This window comes from Antedon bifida, chromosome 7, assembly GCF_963402885.1.
Source record: "Antedon bifida chromosome 7, ecAntBifi1.1, whole genome shotgun sequence".
In the NCBI taxonomy this organism is placed as follows: Eukaryota; Metazoa; Echinodermata; class Crinoidea; order Comatulida; family Antedonidae; genus Antedon; species Antedon bifida.
Window position 1 is genome coordinate 12,541,812 of NC_136232.1, and position 21,543 is coordinate 12,563,354.

At 29.9% G+C, this 21,543-nt stretch overlaps 1 protein-coding gene across 2 annotated transcripts in view; it reads right to left on the reverse strand.

The window, feature by feature from the left end:
- Positions 1 to 2,595: 2,595 nt before the first annotated feature.
- Positions 2,596 to 21,543, reverse strand: part of LOC144847796 (SAM and SH3 domain-containing protein 1-like) — a 72,041-nt gene continuing 53,093 nt past the window's right edge. For both annotated transcript variants that reach the window (XM_078704315.1, XM_078704316.1), the window contains exons 13-18: positions 21,008 to 21,159; positions 16,081 to 16,290; positions 15,735 to 15,885; positions 13,187 to 14,274; positions 11,865 to 11,996; positions 2,596 to 4,793 (exon numbers count right to left, since the gene is read on the reverse strand). In XM_078704315.1, the coding sequence (XP_078560441.1) occupies positions 4,533 to 4,793; positions 11,865 to 11,996; positions 13,187 to 14,274; positions 15,735 to 15,885; positions 16,081 to 16,290; positions 21,008 to 21,159 (1,994 nt within the window). In that variant the 3' untranslated portion in view covers positions 2,596 to 4,532. The remainder of the gene's footprint in view (positions 4,794 to 11,864; positions 11,997 to 13,186; positions 14,275 to 15,734; positions 15,886 to 16,080; positions 16,291 to 21,007; positions 21,160 to 21,543) is intronic.

Here is a 21,543-nt window from a genome sequence, read left to right on the forward strand (position 1 = left end):
AACAATTGGGAAAAGATATGATTACAGTATGTCATATTAGCAACATGGATCTAGGCTAACTCTGAAGAGTATAACGTTTACTCGCATTATTTCTTGGATTTTGCAGCCCATAATTTTGTAAGCAATTTTCAATTTTGAATGTTGAATAGACGCTACTACTGAATGTTATTCCTATTGATGGATCACTCTTCTGATTTTTACCGAATGCATTCATTAACATGGTTCGGCGGGTGTGACATCGGTCCACATTATTCTCAGTTTTCTTTTCCCTTACATTAACTAATATTACGGCTTTGTAAGAAGGAATAATAAAATTCGATTTACTGATGGATATTCATTTTAAACGAGTCTATCAATTCAAAACTCATCCGTAATAGTTATACAAGGTCGATAAATTATTTAACGATAGGTTAAAGTGAATTTACAGCGTCTCATATATTTCGATTTAATATTGCATTATGCTTTAAGGGCAAGTTCTGAACATAATTATGATTTAAATTTCTTTTGTGAAAATATTAGCGTTTCAAAAAAACTTTTATGTTTTATGTTTTAAAACTTTACCTTGAATAGAAATACATTTCTTTATGATTTAAAGGTCAGATATGACAATGTTTTTAATTCAAATTCGTTTTTTAAAATGATAAACACTTGTGTCAACCTATACATTAGCGATTCAATATCCGATGTAACATTGAACATTATTGTAGGTCTATTTCCGTTTTATTTTTAATTAAAAAATAAATTTAAAACTTTAATTTGAATAGAAATACAGTAGGCTTACCTCTCTGAAATGAATTAATTCAATTCGTCATAATAGTATCTGATACGGAAACATATTCTAATAGTTTCCACTTCTCAATTCATTTTGATATTTCTATAAAAGTACACAGTGCGTTATATGATTGATTGAGTTCGCGGCTATGAAATTTAAACCATCAATTTGTTCTAAAAACCTTTTAAATGCGATTCTGTTACCAGATATTAAGTTAATTTGATTTGCTAAAATGTCAAATAACACTATAGGAAGCATGTGCATGTAATTTTGATTACCTTACAGTATCGCACCAACTTAAAGGAACTGTTACACATACACCATAGTTGCGGATTTAAATTGTTATCACGATCATTGCAACCGATACCCTACTGTATTAACCAACGGCATAGACGTCACTACACAAATGTTCTTTTCTTTCATTTCAGTAGATAAAACAACAGTAGGCCTAAAGCTCTGTTTACACTATCAAACTAGTTTGACAAAAAAAGTGTGATGTGCCCAAATACAGTAGTGATATAACATCATCGTGTCCATTATGGGCACATCACATTTTGTTGTCACATGAAGTGTAAGTGTAGACATAGTTTAACAATTGTGTGAACTACAGAAGTTTAATGTGATATGGTTCAAACTATTTTACAATATCAAGATTAAATCTATTGCATGTACTAAAATCGTAAAGAAGTTTTATTTTTAAAAAGTGTTAGATATTTGTTTCTAAAAATTAAATTCAAATTTTAAAACCAAAACACGTGCCTTTGAACAGGAGGCAATGATGAGTTTAAAAACACAACTACAGCATTAAATGAAACTGAAAAATCTAGTCTGAGAGTGGAAAAACCTCAAGAATACCATTGTTATTGAATACATTAATTTGTAGCTTAAGTTATGTTTTTAATTCTTTTTCTCGAATTGTAAATTAAATCCGATGTATTCACTGAAGTATGATACATATTCACAGGGACACATTACTACTTAAAAGAATAAGGCTTTACAATATGTAACTGTGGCAAATGTATTGTGACACAACTAGTGCTTCCCTGAAGCCTTTTTATCCACTAGGCGAATTTATTCGCGCTAATCAAAAGCGTCAGCATTATTTTGCGTATTCCTGTGATGGCGCTAGTTACAATCCGTTATGCATGATTAAACACTAATGAACTAGGTAATGCCTAAACCGATGTGTTTTTTACAGTACTTGTCGCCAGAAGAATAATTGACCGACAAAATTAACATAATCTTCCATTTCCAAATCCCTTCCTGCGACGAATTCTAGTTATTTGAGTTTTTCGTTTCAGCAAAATGGGTAGTTTGTTAGTTTGTTTCTACTTTTTGCGAAGCGAAACATTTCGCAACCAATCAGAGCTCAGTAAATAAGTTATGACGTCGTTCACAAGAGCACTTATGTGAATCAAAAAACTCAGCAGACATACGATGAAAATGAAAATCGCAGCTATCGCTCTTGTAGTGGAAACGATTATTTTTCATTGGATTCGTGCCAATAAATTCGCCTAGTGAAAATCAGGCTTAAGGCTCAAAGTTCAAATAGCTTTTTTTTGCGAAGCGCGAAAATTGCGCAACTGACCAGAGATCATGAATTGATTTGTCACGCGTTCGGGAGCACTCATGCGAATCGAATAGCAGCAGACACGCGATCAAAATGAAAAATCGCATCTATAGTTGAAAATAATACAGGATAGCACATTTTTTTTCGCCGTATAGATTCGCGCGAATATTTTTTTCGTAGTTGAAAACAGGCTTAATGAAAAAACTACTTTGGTATTTTAACAAAAAAATGAGTTTACACCACACAACAGCTTAAATAATAGGAAAAAAGGACATCTAGGAGAACCGAACCAATGACCTTTCTTACAGTAAGTCGACACTTGGCTGAATTACATAGTATTTATTATTCATTATTTTATGAAAGGTTATTTTATTAGTGAACTGTGAAATATCACAAATAGTCGCAGTTGGTAAAGCACAACACAAAATAACTTTTTAATTAATTTTGTAACATAAAAACATTACGTAAAAGTCTAAACTGTCTGTTGGCAATGTTTAAAAAATATGATTTCGTTTGGCCTAACGAATATATTATGACATTGTTTTGTTAGCACAAATGTTGACTTTTTTTTAAAAACATGAATGAGAGTTAAACAGAAAACGGATTTCAATAATTCAAAGGAAATTTCATTTTAAAACATAAAGTAAAAATGTATATATATTTTTAACACTCGTGTCTATTAGATATGAAAGGCTTATTTAAAAAATTCAAAATGAATTTTTAAATTATTTTTAAAAGTTAAAATGTAAACAAATATATCACATCCGTTGGTTAACACTCTTGTGAATTAACAATTGAAAACCAGTTTCAATAATTGATGGAATGACTTTCAAAAGTTCAGTTTGTGAATGTTGAAATTAAATTAAATAATTAAATGGAATGGAAACAACCTATAACTTCAAAGCAAAATAAATATTTCGCAATTTAAAATCTTTTTGCCGATGTTTGATAGGCTACTATTATGAGTAATCTTTAATACGTACAATACTCAAGTTATGGTTAAACAAAATATTGTTGTCGTTTTGGTACATTATCAATCACTCAAATTGAAATAATTTTAATTGAAAAGGGATCTTTTTAGTCAAATTATTAATAATTAGCAAGCAAAACTTTAACAATAAAATGTTTTTTTGTATATAAAATATATTATTTGGAACAAACACGACTTTAACAAAAATGTTTGGCACCGAGTTTCAGAAAGATTTAGGTACAGATACAGATATGAAAACAGGCATTAAATGAAGGTATACTTAAAATAGAAAAAAACAAACAGAGGCATCTTGTAGTTTAAAAAAAATCTTCTTGTCTATCGATGTTTGGCACCAAGTTTCAGCAAGATTTTAAAATCTGGGTTCCCGAAATAAGCAAAGGCATTAAACAAGGTAGTGTATAGTTACCATCGAAAAACAGAGCACTATAGTTTTGTTTAAATCGTATTGTCTATCGATACAGTTTTTAATATTTAAAACAATCCAGTGAATGTGATTACTTTTAAAATTATTAAAGATGACTTAACAAAGTTGATTCAAGTGACAATTATAATTTGTATGTAAAATATCAAAATAAATAATTCAGTGTTTTAAAAAAAAAATTTAAAATCAGTTATTATTGTTACTTTCATTAAAATCTTTGTATTGGATATTAATATTGACACATTCAGTTCAGAAATAAATTTAAATTTACGCACATGTCTTATAAATTTAAAACTTGTTGGTGAATCAAGTTTAAAAACTAAAAAAAAAAATGATAAAGATAAAGGAAAAATTCTTCACCAATAGTTGGAATAAAATATGATGTGAACTTTATCATATAGAACATTAGGGTAAAACACATTGGTCATTGTAATGTTGGCACATAGATTGACTGAAGTCACTTAACAAATTTTTCTATATAACATATACATCACAGATAGACTGTTCAAAAAGTATTAGTTTAAAATAATGGAGATGTTTCCATTTTGTTTGAAAATTTCAATATTTACAAATAAGAATTATACAGCTATCATGTAAAGCATATAAACAAATAAGTTACAATACAAATTATAAAACTCTGATTAAAATAAAATATGGTTTTCTTAAAAAACATTCAAATGATAAGTTACTATATCACTCAGTTTGTGTTTATCCAGAATTTGTTTTACTAAATATCACGTCAACCACACACAGAAAGCACCTGTTTAAAAATAAAATCCTAATAGTTTCTTGATTCTTGAACTCTCATCTGCTCTAACGCAGATTTCAGTCTTCGTATATGTCTAGGGTCGTTGACGCCGCACGTCTTCAAGTCATCTACGTCCATGTTGATTACAATATGAAGCTCATCCCAGCCATGGTCCATGAATGGTCTTGTATACATGGGTAGACCTAATGAGATCAACCATTCAGGTACAGTCAAACCACTTCCCGATTTAATTACTACCTTAGCATCAATCGCCAAGTTTTCACAAAATATCTAGAAGAATAAAAAAAGAACCTTTAGTTTAATAAACATTTCGTGATTATTGTTTGTTCTTCTTAAACAAAAATGGTTACTGTATACTATAGATTAATTTAAGGTGGAGTTTGTTTTTAAATAGATTAAGGAACTGTTAATTATTTGTCACTGAAAAGAAGATGGTATACTTTATCCTGGAGGGTGAAAAGAATGAATAAAATTATTATAACCTTGACTGTAAAAAAACAGTTTTATAATAGCATACTATTGCTATATAGTTATGGTAACAATTAATTAAGAATGCATTTTATGGACAATGTTGTAAAAAACTATCAATAGTAGCGTATACAGTTTTTCAAGTGGAGATCATATTTGCTGTATTTTATTCCTTTAGTTTTAGCAAAATATGTTAAAAGCAATGCATAAAAAAATATTTAAAAAATATGGATTATTATATGAAAAAGCATGCCATCATTAAGATTTAATATTTTGTCAGAAACACTTTAACAACTGGTAAATGTCATTGTCCTTTTAGTTTTACATCAATATGACACTTACTGTTGTAACATATTTAAAAAACAATGAACAACTTGTATTTATAACTTCAAAGGGTCCGCATTAAAAGGGCAATCAATTCAAATATATCTAAAAATCAGGTATTTATTTCATTGAGTGATTATGAAGTAAAGCAGAGTTATAACATTTGTCATTTTTGCGATTATATTATTATTCTGTATATATGTGATACATTTTCTGGTCGATAGTATCAAATAAATTCTTTGTAAAAAGAACAGCAAAAAAAAAGGTTACTTTCACCATCTTAGGGAACATTTCAAAATCATTCTACATTTTTAACCTCCCCCCCCCCCCTATTTTTTTTGGTAACCATACACACTGTTTATTGCTGTGAGTGCCTCATTGTACATTAAAACAAACTAAAATCACACTTTTACTTCAGTTTAAATATTATTGGCTTGTTCAAGAAAGATTCTCAAATATATAATATGTATATGGTTATTGTTGTAAAAATAAAAGATGAGAATGAAACAAACAAACAATATTATGTAAATGACGTTAGTGCTAAAACCATGTAAAATATAATATTTTAACAACATCTTGATTTGAACACATGACCCTGGAATTGGTAAGCAATGTTAACCATCAAACTACAGTGCCACAATACCAAAATAACTACCAGTACCTACATAACAAACTTTATACAAATGTTGAAAATCTTAGTTCATGCAACAACAATATCATCACTTTAATTAATATATTCACTGAGATGAAATTCAGAATAATGTATGAGACATTCGATTAATAAATATTTTATTCATTAAATACAAGTGACTACTCAACATGTAATATGCATATTTTAAACGTGGTTATTTGTCCGGCATTACTATAGTGCGTTAACATAGCCTTACACTAAACTCAGTTTCATAATATCTTAATGCACTATGTAATGTCGGGTGAATATACACGTACGTTCACAAATGAACAGTGGTTATAAAATATATTTATAAATAAAATTGATACAGCAATTAATTACTAGTATTCATAATTATGTACCATAAAATCTCAATTAGAAACAGTGTATGGCTTTACTAAACCTATAAAACGACCAATTCAAAGTTTGATTAATACATCATTATTTTTTAGGAACAATACAGAAGAAGACCGAAGCTTTTAATTGAGGTTTTACAGTCCAATTTTGATTAAGATTTCAAAGAGTAGGTTAAATTACTCAATAAAAAGTCTATCTATTATTTGCTCTCCATTGAGAATAAAATTATGAACACAAAAAAAACCAAATTGTTAAATTAAATTAAGATAAAGAAGAACAAATATTTAAACGAGTAGGTTAAATTTTTTAATAAAAAATATTACCACGCCTATCATTATTTGTTCTGCATTGAGAATAGAGTAATAAAAAAAAACAAAATTAAATTGAGATAAAGAAGAACAATATACCAAACAGCTATACATTTTACATCTCTATAAATGTACTTAATACAATCTTGAATGAAATTTCCATAGATGATTGGTATTAATAAATAAATACATGTTTGTCAAATCAGAAATAGACAGTTGCGTTTTAAGTACTGATATCATCAAATTAAATAATGCTCATAAATAATAATGATATATCTAATATTGGGATAACAAATAAACTGACTCAGTTGTAACTAATTCTTTCAAAAATCACTGTCTGTTTGATTGAGTATCGCTGTTCATTGTTTCTGAAAGTGCAAATCAAGATCTGTTCATTTATCGTGAGTAGAAGTATATGGTATTGTTTCTGTCTGCACTTTGTCTGGCGCTCAGAAATTGGGATCTTTAATTTGATGTGGTTTGATGTGTCGCAGAAAGAAGATTAAACTTTAAATTAAAGTGAACAACATTCCATATAATGATCTTCAAAACAAAACTCAAATTAAAACACGATACAAAAAAGTAGCTTCGCATATATCGGTTACATATCATTTGCAACTTATGGAAACCAATATATTTATATAAGAATATGTATTGCATTTTACAGTATGACACGATTTATCTCAACCCAGTGATAATGTCACCACTATGCACAACTGTACATGATTATGTTGAACTGGTTGTCAAAAGTACAGCCTAGTTTCAACAATAATAGTATTCTATCATATGATTTCTAGTCTAAAGTATCTCTGTGAATCGCGTCGGGTGCTGTATATACCGGAGAGTGATGGTGTAATGATAATATCGGACAAACATGTGATAGGCATGGATTCGAGCCTATAGTATCTGAAACCAATTCTGAGTGATAGGTTAAAAACAGACGAGGCAAAGATGCTTTAAATATAAATTTTAATATAAAATATGACAATCTGTGCTGGGAAATGGGAGTGGGTAGTGAAAATTAAAAACTTCAGACGAGGCGAGCACCTTGTCTGCCTCATGCTGGCTAAGGCTCTGGTATCATACTGATTGCATCCTTTGGCAAGATGCTTTATTCTCATTTCCTCGTCCTTCGGATGGGATGTAAAGCCGTTGGTCCTGTGTACAAGAACTTTTTTGAAAGAGTAGGGGATTGTCTCCCGATGTGCTGATCAGGTAGGTGCTGCACAGCTGGCTGCCATGGGTCCGTAAAAGGCCTAATCCAAATTTCCTCAGTTTCCAGTTTGAGGACCAGAATAAATACATTCACATTTCAACCATTGCTTATCTGTTTTTTCAACATTAGCAATAAATGTTCTCACAACCTCGTAGAGCAACACTTTAGTATGTGAAACAATTAAAAATATGTGTCAAAATAAAGTTTCAATAATAATGTATCGATGTAGTATAAGCAGTTTTATTGAATGTAAAGCAGTCTCTTGACATAGTATATAAGTCCTAAAGATGAACTTCTGGAAACACTGAAATCGTAGCTACACTGAAATCAAGCCTAAATTAGGCAATTGGAATTATTTTAGCATCACAATTAATATGCTAGTATCAAAACCTGTTATTAATCATCAGCCAAATAAAGCAACCTATTTCCAGTGATCTTTTTGTAATTGATAGGCCTACAGTGGGTGAAAGTCAATATTTACATAACAAGCTATAATTAAGCAGGTAGGTGACTCTTGAAGCAGAAGTTATCAAATAGATTGCCTTGAGTTTACTATTAATTGGTTTATTCCTGGAATATATATCATGTATTTACAAACTGATTCCCATAGGAATGGGGTTAATCAAAATTATTACATGTTCTAAATTTTCTGATATAGATATGAATTAAATTGTGTGAAATTGGGGTAAAACTGGTCAAAAGTTATCATCGTTTTCTGGATGTCATGCAGAAGATGATCTAAATATAGAAGAATATCAATCAACTGCTTGATAGTTCTAAGTGTAAAAAGGCTAACTGCACACTACAAAGTTGTGGATGAGAGTTTGGTGTAATGGTTATGTATCCAGCCTCTCACAGTTGAGATCGCTGGTTCAAGTCCCGCTGAGGGTTTTTATTTTTTTAAATTATTTTTTAATTTGAATCTAGAAAGAATGCTTTAATGTTTTTTTAAGGATAATTATACATATTGTAACAATGTATGTTATATGTAAATACAGAAAAAGAAAAGAAGAAAAATAAACAGAAGAAAACCTTCAAATTAAAGGAGGAAAGGGAACAAAGAGTACTTTTGTCAATTCTTGAGAGTAGTAGCAATGTATAGCAAGAGTCAATTTTAACTTTGAAAAAAAAAGCCAAACCATATGTTAACAGAACATTTGGAAGATACATTAATGAACTGGTCAACTGGGTTTGACAAGAAAGCTTAACATATTTAATTGAATATTGAAATGTGTGAAATGTGAATGTTTAATGTGAGGATTTAATCTTTTCAATATTTGATGATGTGCATTTGGCTCCAGACAAGAATGTGCTGGAACATACCATTTTATTGTATTGCTTTGTTAATGTTTGAAATCCAATATGGCCAAAATCGTTTAATCACACATATGAATTCTTAATTTATTAGTATTTTTAAAATTTAAATTATTAGAACATTACAATTTTATTTGTATAGCCCTTGGCAACAGCATTGATAACGTTTTTCGTAAGCGGTGAACTAGAACAAGCATTGTGAAATAACCCCAATTTTAAAAAAAATTGGTGTTACAGGATTTTTTCATAATGTTATTAGATTAAGAATTATACCGATTTTCAATGAATTACAAATGCTAACCGTGTAACTATTCCTAATAAAAATAATATTTTTCTGTGTAATATTGACTATTCGACTATTATTTATATACTTTTTTTAAAAAGAAAAATGTATCAAAATTTATATAAATGACAGTCAATTTTGGTGAATTTCATTACAAAAAAAGTTCTGTATTTATAGACTTATATAGACTGTATATTAAGGCATAAATTATGGAAAAATTAGTTTATAGTTTCAATGTAATAATTCCAATTCTATAGAAATTTACAGTCACTTTCAGCCAGTCTGTCAAACTTTTTGCTTATTGTCTAGCACTCAATATGAATTAGTATAATGTTGAAAGTAAAACAAAATTCACTCTATAAAGGCAACAACACACCCACATTCTAAGTTACAGATTGTGTCAGATAGTTTGATGATAGACAGTTTTTATTTATTATTTTTTGATTGACAATAATTATTAAATTATAACTGTCAGAATATCTTCAGGTCTATATTAAGATCAGTACAAATTTATGTAAAAGTCCCATGGCAAAGACTTTATTTATATTGCTAGGTGAATGACACGCACTGGCTACAGTATTATTGATCAAGGCAGACTGAAATCAAATAAATTAGGTTATTAGGGTTAGTTTATATACTTACTTAATTTAATTATTTTTCAGCTATCTATTTTTTATTAAAACATTTTTAAAGCTCAGTTATGTTTATGTATTTTTTGATGGAGCCTCATATGTTTAAATTAATTTATTGTCCCCCTAAATATTTGCGGCAAAAAAAAAATATGAGTAGGCCACTTTATGTCACATAATAATTTAATATTTATTTTGACAAAAAAATAAAAAATAAACAAAATATGTAGCTGATAAAACTGTGATTAAAAAAAAAAAAAGTTGGGTGGAAGCTCATTTTCTGGAAGTCAATGAATTTTTTTATTAAATTAAAATTAAATTAACTGTTTATTTTTATTTTTTTTAAAATATTTTTTGGCAACTCACAACATGGCCAAGTGTGCTTTTATTCGTCTTTATTTTTTGGTTTTGGTGACAATTACATTTAAAACCTCTCCACATAGGGTTGCAGAAAAATAATATCTGTAAAAAAAATGGAAACAAATCTGTCTTATATGAAATAAGAGACTAAAATTATATTTCTGAATTCAAATTCAAACTAGATTTATCAATGAATATCAATTGATATGAAATAGCAATTGAATAATATTATAAACTACATCATATGGATATTTATAAGGATTATTGTATAATACATGAATCTTACATGAACAATTCATCAATATTAATTTATAATAATAACTGGAAGCAATCTATGTACCCATTTTATGAATAAATTAGATAAATTTGAATAAAATAAAGACCATGAAGTCTCACCAATTGGATACGACAACATGTTGTGCTTTGTAAACATAAATGTTTCACTAAAAAGGTTTTAAAGGGAAAAATAATTTTCAAACCATTTTTCTTATTTTCATTGACATTATCATATGTCAAATGAACACTTTGTATATTCGTCTTGTTGATGTATTTCACATCATCTAAAAGAAATCTGGAAGTTTTGCACACACCAGATTGTTACCAGTGGTGTTTTGTTAAAAAATCTGGGTATAAACACTTAATGCAAAATGCTCTTACACATAAAAGCCACACACAGGTCAATTGAAACAATTTTATGTTTTCGTGACATTTTAAAAATAATTTACATACTGTATTATATGAAAAAAATATGAGTCAATAAGTTTATTCTTGAAAATAATCAAATAGATCGGAAAATCAATTTATTTGGGGGTACCTTTGTCTTATTTTATATAAAATTATTCAGAGGACCTTCTGGTATTACATGTAAAGATGACTAAATTATGTTTACCTTTTATTCACTATGTTCTCAACAGTACTACCTTAACAAATTGATTATGTAATACACATTGTATGTATTGTACCTGATGTAACAGACAATGTGATGTAAATCAACCCTAACATGTACTAATAAATAGGTCCCTAAGCCTAACAAAATCTGAATAGTTTGATTGGCCGACTTTGGCAAATATAATAATAGCTTCTAGCGACATTTGCATTTACCTATTGAGTATTATACATTTCAAAACCTTGTGTACGAGATTGATTCATGATAAACTTTTGTGTGTAAGGACATAGTGTATCTAGTATCTAATTGTTTTGTTTAATTAATTAATTAAACATAAACTAAAAGAAAAATCAGGCTAAATAAGGATGATAAAATTAAGAGTTAAACATAGTGGTTTAACATTGGTAAATTGTGTTACTCTTTGAATTTGGATAGATGGATAGCTGGATAGGCCTAATGAAATATTGAAGAACTTCTTGCAGCTAAGAAAGTTTAAGAAAGCAAGAAAACCAAACTGTGTACTTACCCCCATTCTCCCTACATCTTTCAAATGCGTGATTCTAATTCTTTCAAGCCCTTCCGCTACCTCAATTAACGGATGTTTCAGTTCCTCTGTGTAACGCTGAACCAAAGCTGATGGAATACCACAGACACCAAGCTAATAAATAAGACAAAACAAACATTTTCTATATAATAAATATAAAGAAATTGGTAATACAATTTGAAATAATGAAACAACATTTGTTTTTCTATTTACTAAACAGGTGAGAGATAGACATACTGTTAAAAGACACTGCAAACATTGGAGCAATGTTTACACAGTGTATGTATTACAAATCTTGCATTAATTCTGTAAAGTCCTTAAATCCAGTTTCGAAAATTCTTCTAATTTATCATTTAAGGTAAAAGCAGCTTGTGTTTGGTATGTCATTTTTGACATTTATTTTACTACTGGACAGAAAAAAAGTTTTGAAACCCTTCTGAACTAAACTGACAAAACATGTTGGTTTCATTCTAGAGCATTAGGAAATATTAGAGATTTTACTTTCCATTTTTTGAATTAAAAAAAATCAGTTAGATTAGTGTGTCTCACAAGGATCACTGCTATGTTGAAATTTGACAATCACTGCTTCATTTCAGTATCAAATAAGCATGTTATGCTGAATGGCTGCGGTAAGTCTATTGTTTTCCAGCAAACTACAGAATTGTCAAGTGTGGATATAACCATAAGAAAGTGCCATTTTATCATATATTTGATTTACAACAGTACCATTTCTGACCATAAAGGGGTGTTATTTACCTAAATTCGCTTTGAATACAGTGTCTAAGCCCCCCTCAAAATCCTGGATCCTTACATGGTTATTTTATAGTTTTATAAATACATATTTTCCAGACACTAAGTATAGAGGTTACAACCTTTTATAATGAGCATATTAGTATTTGCATACATGTACAGAACATGCCATGCTTTTATAGTCAAGTCAATATATAGACAGATACTGTCTGGATATAATTAAAACAAAATATGCACAACAGGTAAAACATATTTGATATTACCTGATAAGATAGGGCAAAACAAATTTGACTTATAGTTGAACAGACGTATTGATTTGTTCATAGGTGTGGAACATACAATTGCTTGAAGTAGACTGGTAAGAAATGGGGTTAGGCGCAGTTAAATGTTAGGTAGAGCTAATGCCGAATGACACATGATGCATAATTAACCAATTTAATTGCAAGAATATAATTAGGTGTGTAATAAAAAGTAATAACATTAATACTATTTATGGTTAAATATAAAGTGTAACCATTCTTAGATTAATCAGAAGTAATGAACAAGGAACATACCCTATCTGTATATGGTTCTTGTGCTAAGTCTACCATATCGTCTTCAAGTCTCTGTCGTAAAAGAACATCTAATGGAGAGCCTTGAGGGCGTGGCTTTCTCGCAGGATGTATAGGTATTGCCGGTGAAGGACTCAGTTCTTCATCGTCTGATAACATAATTCTAGAAGGTGATTTAGATTCTAACTTTAAATGAGATAGTTTCACTTTATAAGACTTTTTCTTCCCAACATTTGGACCAGATCGCCCAAAATCATTAGAATCTGTAAGTGGTTCAATAAAGTCCGGTTCAAGAGGTATTGCCGTACTTCTAATAACATGTTCCTTTTTGACAGAATGGGGTATTGAAGTTTTATAGGACAGTGCACATTCATGGGCACTAGCCGTAGATTCATTTGATCCTTTATCTGTTCCTAACCCATGTACAAGCAAATTATTTTTCCGTATAGTTCCTGGAGTGATTGCTGGACTTGGTGTTGGACTTCTCGTTGTTCTCGCAGCAGAGTCATACAGTTGAAGAAGCTCCGATACTGATGGAGGTTTAGTTTGGTTAGAACTGTCATCATCATTATTAAAATAAACGCCATTTTCTGATCTCCCAGTCGAGATATCTTTAAACATATGCACATCCTTCTCGGGAAGTTCCCTGTTAAGATTTCTCGCAATCGTTTTACAGTTACTATTTGTATCGTCCTTATTAGCACTTTCACGTAGACTCTTATCAGATTGAGTAGAGTCTGTGCTATTTTCAATTAAATTTGAACAATCATAATCATAATCATTAGAAGTCTCTGAAGTCTTTGGAGAAGTCGTTGAATCTGAATGATCTTCAGATGAGGCAGGCATTTCTTTTTTGGCTGGTCTAGGCCAAGTGCCTCCAGAGTTGTTGTTGATAGATATATTGTTTTCTCTGATGCCCGAGTGATCTCGATTGTTGTTGATTAAGTTTTCTGTGCTAGCATAGCAGCCAGAATCTCGTGCTGGGAAACCGGACAAATTTGGTAGCGATGGTGGCTGATGAATGATGAATCCACTAGCAGCTGGATGTTTGAGTCTAGCATCAGTTGCTGTCATTGTTAAATTATCTTCATCTGCAAATGAACAAAAAGAAGCAGAAACATTTAGAATAATTACATCATCATAAATAATAATAATAAAGCAATGGAAATTTGTTTGCCCTATTATATTTAAAAAATATATATATATATGACAATGTTTTTCACTTGATTGCTTTATTCAGTTTGTGCATGAAAAAAAAACATTAGAAAGAATAGAAAATGCCGAACGATTGTCAAAGTGAACTTCTCCCTGAAGACTTTCCTCATTTAAAAAAAAAGACTATTAAAGAGAGACACAATTCAAAAAATGGAATATGTATTTATTGAATCTAGTCCAAACTTATTCAAATTTCCAAATTTTAAAAACATCTATTAATATTTGAAAGTTAAATTCAGATAAGTGTATATCTTTCAAGTATACAACAAATAATTCAAATGAATATAAAAATACTGATACCTAACATATATTACAGTTTTTCTATTGCAAGATAGTGAGAAAAAAAAATAACTCACTCTGATACTACCTTTACTATAGCATTACAATTTTACAATGAATATGAGAAACAGTGGAGATCTGAAGATCAAGGCATAATCCATTGGGACTTGAAAATATCTCGACGAAAATATATGAAGTAATGTTGATTTGTAATTAACAATACAAGTTGGTAATATGCAGGACTATCTATCGCTATCCTACACGTCTCAAGGGATATATATCCACCTGATCTGTTATTCTTTAATACTGTTATATTATATAATGGTAAATATCTAATCACCAAATATTCAATATTCAATTCTGAACACAATTAGATTCAAAATAGAGAAATTTTTAAGTAAAAAGTGTAGTTTAAAAATACATTTTTATTTCTCTATTGTATTGATATGCTTGTCATAATGTATGTCATTTTGTCACTGATTATGAAGACCTGCCTAGCTTAAATTATTTATTGTGTGGTACTGTATAAAATATTCTTTTTTATTATATTTAATTTAAATCTAACTTTTTTTTAAAAGACTCGTATGATGGAAAATACTGTTTCTATCTTAGTAATGCTGATGAAATGGTAATTTAAAGTATTCAATATAGGGCAGTGGCTATTTAAAAAAAATGTTGTTATTGGTCAGAAAAACTAAAAAAGGGAGCACGTCTATATCCTTTTCACATCTGCATAATTTGTTACACCTTGTAACACGTTTTAACAGGGTTTGATCTCTGACTTATTACATGTTGTCACAAAATATTTTGCAGTCATGTAGTCATGTAATAAGCATATTGTTACACAAATTGAATAATAAGATCAGTATAAATCCAATACAAACAAAAAACAACAAAGTAACATGAGGGCAGCAAACATACTATAGACACCCTATGATGTCTCTCAGTTAGCATTGATGTCATAGTTATACATACAGGTATAGGCCCAATTAATAGATATTAATATCTTAATATCAACAGAGTGAAACTGTTGTTAGATTCTCTTTATTTTACTTACCATCTGAGTCTTGCAATAAGTTAACAGCTGTTAATATCTTGACCTGGTCAAGAGAGTCTAAAATATTTAACTGGTTTAGATCCTCTTTGTCAAGGTTCTTGAATAAATCGATGCTTTCATAGCCATTTAGCTGGAATGTTGTTAAGTATTGCTAAAAAGGAAAACATAAATATATTAAGAATTAACAATTTTATTAAGAATTGCATGTTAAATGTTACTGCAACATGAAAATCCCAGCAAGGTACTGTCATGAATCAGGATTCAAAGCTGTTTACTATTTCTTCCACAGGAAAATCAAAACATCAAAAGAAATATGAAATAAGAAAAATGAAACATAAACATGTACCTCACAATTAATCTTTTTTAGAACTGATTCTACACTTATTGGTTGCGCAAATTGCTCATTTCTTCTCCGTCTTTCCTTGTGTTTCTCTAGTACCGGTTTCTCCTCAATAATCTCAGCATAAATGAACTTGAATGTCCCAACTTTATTATTTAGCATTCCAAGCCAAATCCCATTTGGAGGTTTGTTGATAATTTGTATAATATCATCTCTCTGTGAAGGGAAAAAAAACTAGAATAATGCAATTTGTTACATAATTTTTTGTTTAATTATTATATAATATATAACCTCTATAATTATTATTTCATTAAAAAAATGGAGTAATATATTTTTGTAATATACACATTTAAAATATCCAAAATGTATTAGAACTAATGAAACCAATTTAGTTAAGTAGGCCTAGACCTATAATGCAGTTAAACCATTAAACATGTTACAATTTTGCCAAGTCAGTACTGAAATTAAATGAATTCTGTAGCCCGTTGCCAGTGGCATAATGCAGGGGGAAGAGGCCCCTGGTTTAGCACTCAGGGTCCCTCCAACGCTGGGTAGTTACATTGGGCTGCTCATGCTCTGGGCCCCTTAAACTCTGGAGCCAAGTGAGCACTAAGAGTTGTTACTATTCTGACTTGTTGTCAGATTTGAGAATTGCTGTATGCTCCTCAGAAATGCTAACTTGCTTTGCTATATCCGTCTATTGTTCATACCAAACGGCATATAGTCAGAGTTCTATTCCACACATAGTGAAATTATTAAATAATGATACGAAATGTATAACGTTTCAAATGGTCTTATAACTTAATTTTACATATTAATAGTTATATTTTTATATTTGTAAATATTGTTGAAATTCAGACTTGTGCTGCGATTATGATATTTTTGAATAAACCTTGAAATAACGTAATCAATGGATAATAACTTAGGAATACTAAAGAATAAATAAAAATCATGAATTCTGAAAAAGGAAATTGATTTGATTGCGTGCCAAGGTACTTTTGTAGATAACCTCCCTTCACACAAGAGTGATATTTAGACTTGAAAGAGATATAAATTGCTATGTTAGTAGATTTCTACTGTAGCTACAGGGAATAATATACACATTTACTGATGACTCATTTTGAGTTTACTGGACTGAGAGCAGTTAAAGTGGTGTTTTGGGGGAGGGTAAATGCAATAAATGGGGTGATTGATAACAAGGAATGCAATCATGCTGTGTATTAATTTAATTGCATTTTATAATTTGCCTACGTTTTGTCGGCCAATAGCCATAATCATAATGGAATTTTATAATCATTTTAGTAATGATTTTTAATTGTTTTATTGACTGAGCTGATTGGCTATCTTCACTATGAATCTTATTACCTAATACTTTTTGGAATAAAATTCTGTATATATCAATTTCATGACACAAGTTGAACTTGATACCTACACCCACATGGGCAGAAAAAAAACTGTATGTATATTTGTAAAAAAAAGTAAAAAATTAAATAAAAGTGAATGCAATTGTTTTCGTGTTTAAAGTTTTAGACATGTCAGCTGCCCTTATGCAAGTTGCTAGGAAACAAAAGTAAATAAAATAAAAGAAAGAAGAGAGGGAAGAACAATACAAAAAAAAAGAACAAAAAAGTGAAAGAAGTATATATGTAGAATTAAGTCAAATATATGCAATAGAATCATTTTATTATTTGCTGCTGATAAAGTTCTATGGTCAAAAAAAGAAAAGAAGGAAAAAAAAACATGTTTTAAAGAGAAGAACAAAAATGAATGATGCTTATGTTAGCCACACGATGCTATTATTTAGGTGCTGATTGATATTTATGTATTGTCTGTATTTAAAGATGTATTGTCCCCCTGAAATCGGAAAAAAATGTATTTACCTGAAAAAACTGTAATTTAAAGCAAAAAATTGGCTGCCAGCCAGTGGGTTTTTGGTTGAATTTAACCATTTATTTTGTCAATTTATAAGTGAAAACATAATTATTTTTTTTCTATGGAAGTGATTAACTTTATTAAAACTACAAAATAACATATTCAAAGTCTGATTTAATTAATCTTCATTTTTCATGTTTTTGGGGGACAATACATCTTGAAATTGAAGTAAATTGAGAAATAAATGGGTTTTTTTTTTCTGTTTGGGAAAAAAACAAGTTGCTTTACTTGTCATTACCTCCTCCTTCAGAAGTTGTAGTCTTCTGTACATCTTTACTAACAACAACATGCTGATGTGCTGTTATATTAGTATGTGAGAAACTTTAGATAACATTAATGTTTAAGATAGTACATTCCATCATTTAATTCATTAGGGCATTTAACCTCCTGAGCACCTGCCTTTCTCAATTGCACCGTAATGTTATGTAGTGCCGCATGAATCATTAATTTCTTTCACATATAGGCCTACTGAGTGAACGTTATTCAGATACTGAAACATCGACACTGTAATGACATTACAAATTTGGAAATGACATTACGTTGACAATTAGGCAGTAAGTTTAAGAGACAGTTGACATTTTCATTCGATAATTGACATAAAGCGGCGCTGATTATAATTTTATTATAAAAATGTGATATATAAATGTAAATATTACATAAATGTGTATCCTTACATTTGATTGGTTAATTTTAATCTCACATGCTGTTCAGTATTATTTCTATTAAACAGAGTTCTATTGCATGGTAGCAATTCTATAGTTCTATTGCAGAGAATTTTGTAAGCATGTATACAATTTTGTGCCCATAATGCACTTTGTTGCTGGTCCTATTCTTTCTTATCTGTAACAATCCACTTTTCTTCTGTTTCAAGTTTCTAAATTATGTATATCATTCTTGAAATGTATCAGGATTTCCCTTACTTTGATATCAATAAAACGTAGCATCTAATTTAAAGGGTAATTCAATACAATTGTGATCAAGACACTAAAGCAGTAATAATTATCATCTAGATTAAATATTCATTACTGTATTAATTTATTATAAATCACAATCTCCATTCATTAGACTTAAATTATTTATACAGTGTGGTTATAATGGATATCAAAGTAAAGAGGATTCTAATGAAATCTATAAAGTACAGATAACCTGATGTGTCATTAACAACAATTATTACATTGTCTAAAAATATCGTAAATTGCAATGTGTTACTGTAAAACCTCATATTCCTCTAATAAATGAAGCAATTTCTTACTCAATTTTAAATTATCTTTCTGTTTTTAAGGACACAGTTTGTAATGAATTTACAAAAATAAAAGAAATGTGTTTACTTCTCCCTATTTATTTTGTCTATTATCAAATTTATTATATTAAACTTTTATTAAATAAAGTTTTTATTATTATTATTATAAACATTAACTAATTGTCATTTACTGAGGCTTTTGTAGGCTATGTTATATTTCAAAGAGGTCCAGAAAGACACCTTTCTCTAGTACTGTATGTCAATTAAAACATTTCAGGTGGCCATAACCTAATCGGGCCTACAACCAGGGAAGGATTCGGGCAATTATCCCTTGTCCAGTGACATACTACAAAAATGATTTTCGACATTTTAGTTTAGAGATAAATCCAAAAACACCAGAACAATATGCACCCAAGAGAACAAAGAGACCTAATGACACAAATCCTTTATAAAATATTAAGGCTCTTCTAATCTACTCCAAAATATTCATTGTCGTAAGTTCCACAATCAACATATTGAATATTATAGTCTATCACATCAAAACATCATTTTTACAAACAAGACAAGAAAATTTGACATGATCAGAAAGGGTTTACAATGAAGATTATGAACAGGTACATAAAAGTAAGACAACGAAACAACAATTAAACTTAGAATTAAGACAATTAAACAGGACAATTAAGTCCTGTCTTGCTCTTCTCGAAGTGGGGGAACGTACTGTACTGTATGATGTAGTGAAAATAGTGTAACTATACATCAGTGCCACAATGAAGAGGAAACATAGTTGAAATACTAGTAGAGGGCGACATTACTATTCTTTTCATCTTATCAAAGATAATACAAACATACTGTACACCAATTTATTTAGTTCTTCTAATAAGGACTTGTTATTGGTTAGAACTAGGAGCATTGTATTCATTATTTACTTAGGTGATATACTGGACGCAATAAAATATCAAAATGGTATATACATTACAACATTTCTCTTTTCTTTTTTATGTACAAAGATTGTGATGAATTATAAATTATAAATAAGAGCGGCGAAACCCAAAAAGTGAAAACTTGTGAAGGGCTGCCTAAAATAAAAAATAAGGTACAATTTTATCGGATAACAAAAACCAAAGTAAAAAAATGAAACAGATTGAAAATATCAATGAAATTCTAAACTTAAAAAATACTAAAGGATATTCCCTAAACGTCTGTTCAGTATTAAACTTGTTCCTTTCTGTAAAATTATTTGGAAAAAGGTAAACAAATAAAATAATTCTTAATAATTAATTAATTGATTGCAGTAACTTCTGGCCTGAACATTGCCCATCAAAGGTTTGCAAGAACCTAGTAAAAAGATGATGAATTTTCCACAAAGTTCACAGAAATATTAAAGTGAAAAAGCTTAAGGTGGGCTTTACGTCGACACAAAACTCAAAGAAACTTTTAATTCAACCAACTCAATGCAACTGACCTGTTCTTCTTTTCCAAAACTGAAAGGAACTGGACAAAAACTGAAAACTTTTAATCAAATCACATGTGAGTGTCCATGACCAGTAACGATCGGTGTTACGTTATAAGCACTCACGCACAAAACTATGAATCTTGTCATGCGCGCAGTATGGTAACCACTACTAGTTACAATCAGTTCCATTGTGAACATAAGCACCCACACACTGGTGCCAATTCCATTCAATTGCTTGAAAGTTTAAAAAAAGTGCCCTTGTGCAACTAGTTCCTTTCAGTTACCTAAAACTAAGTTTCTGTACTTACTTGAAGTTTCAGAGAATTCTTGGCATAAGGGCTTGGGCAGAAATCTTGAATGACTCGAGCCTTTCCACAGAATGGTCCAGTGTACTCAGACATGCCTTCCTCTTCATCTTCCTCTGGTGATGACTCAATTGGCAATAGTTTACTTTCTTGAGCTGAAAATGAAAGTTAGGAAGGAATATTTACAAACAAATTATTATTGAACTTTAGAAAAGGGGAATTTGAAAAACAAGGCTAGAATACAGTTGATGTTAATGTTTTTACTGTTGAGATTTTTCTGAGATTATTCTTGTAGATGTACGTATATTTGGATGTTGTTAATTTGTATTTACTTAGTAATAATTTATATTTAATTGTACCAATTAAAAAAAAAGATGGTCCTAAAGTTTAGGTGAATCAAAGTGGGTGAATGTTTGGCAAAAGGTTCAAAGAGAGGACAACAAAGAAAAACATGAATTCACCCTCTTAGTGCAGAAAAAAGGAACAGATAGTAATGATTTGTCAGATGAGCGAAGGCAACAATATGGAACTAATTGAGG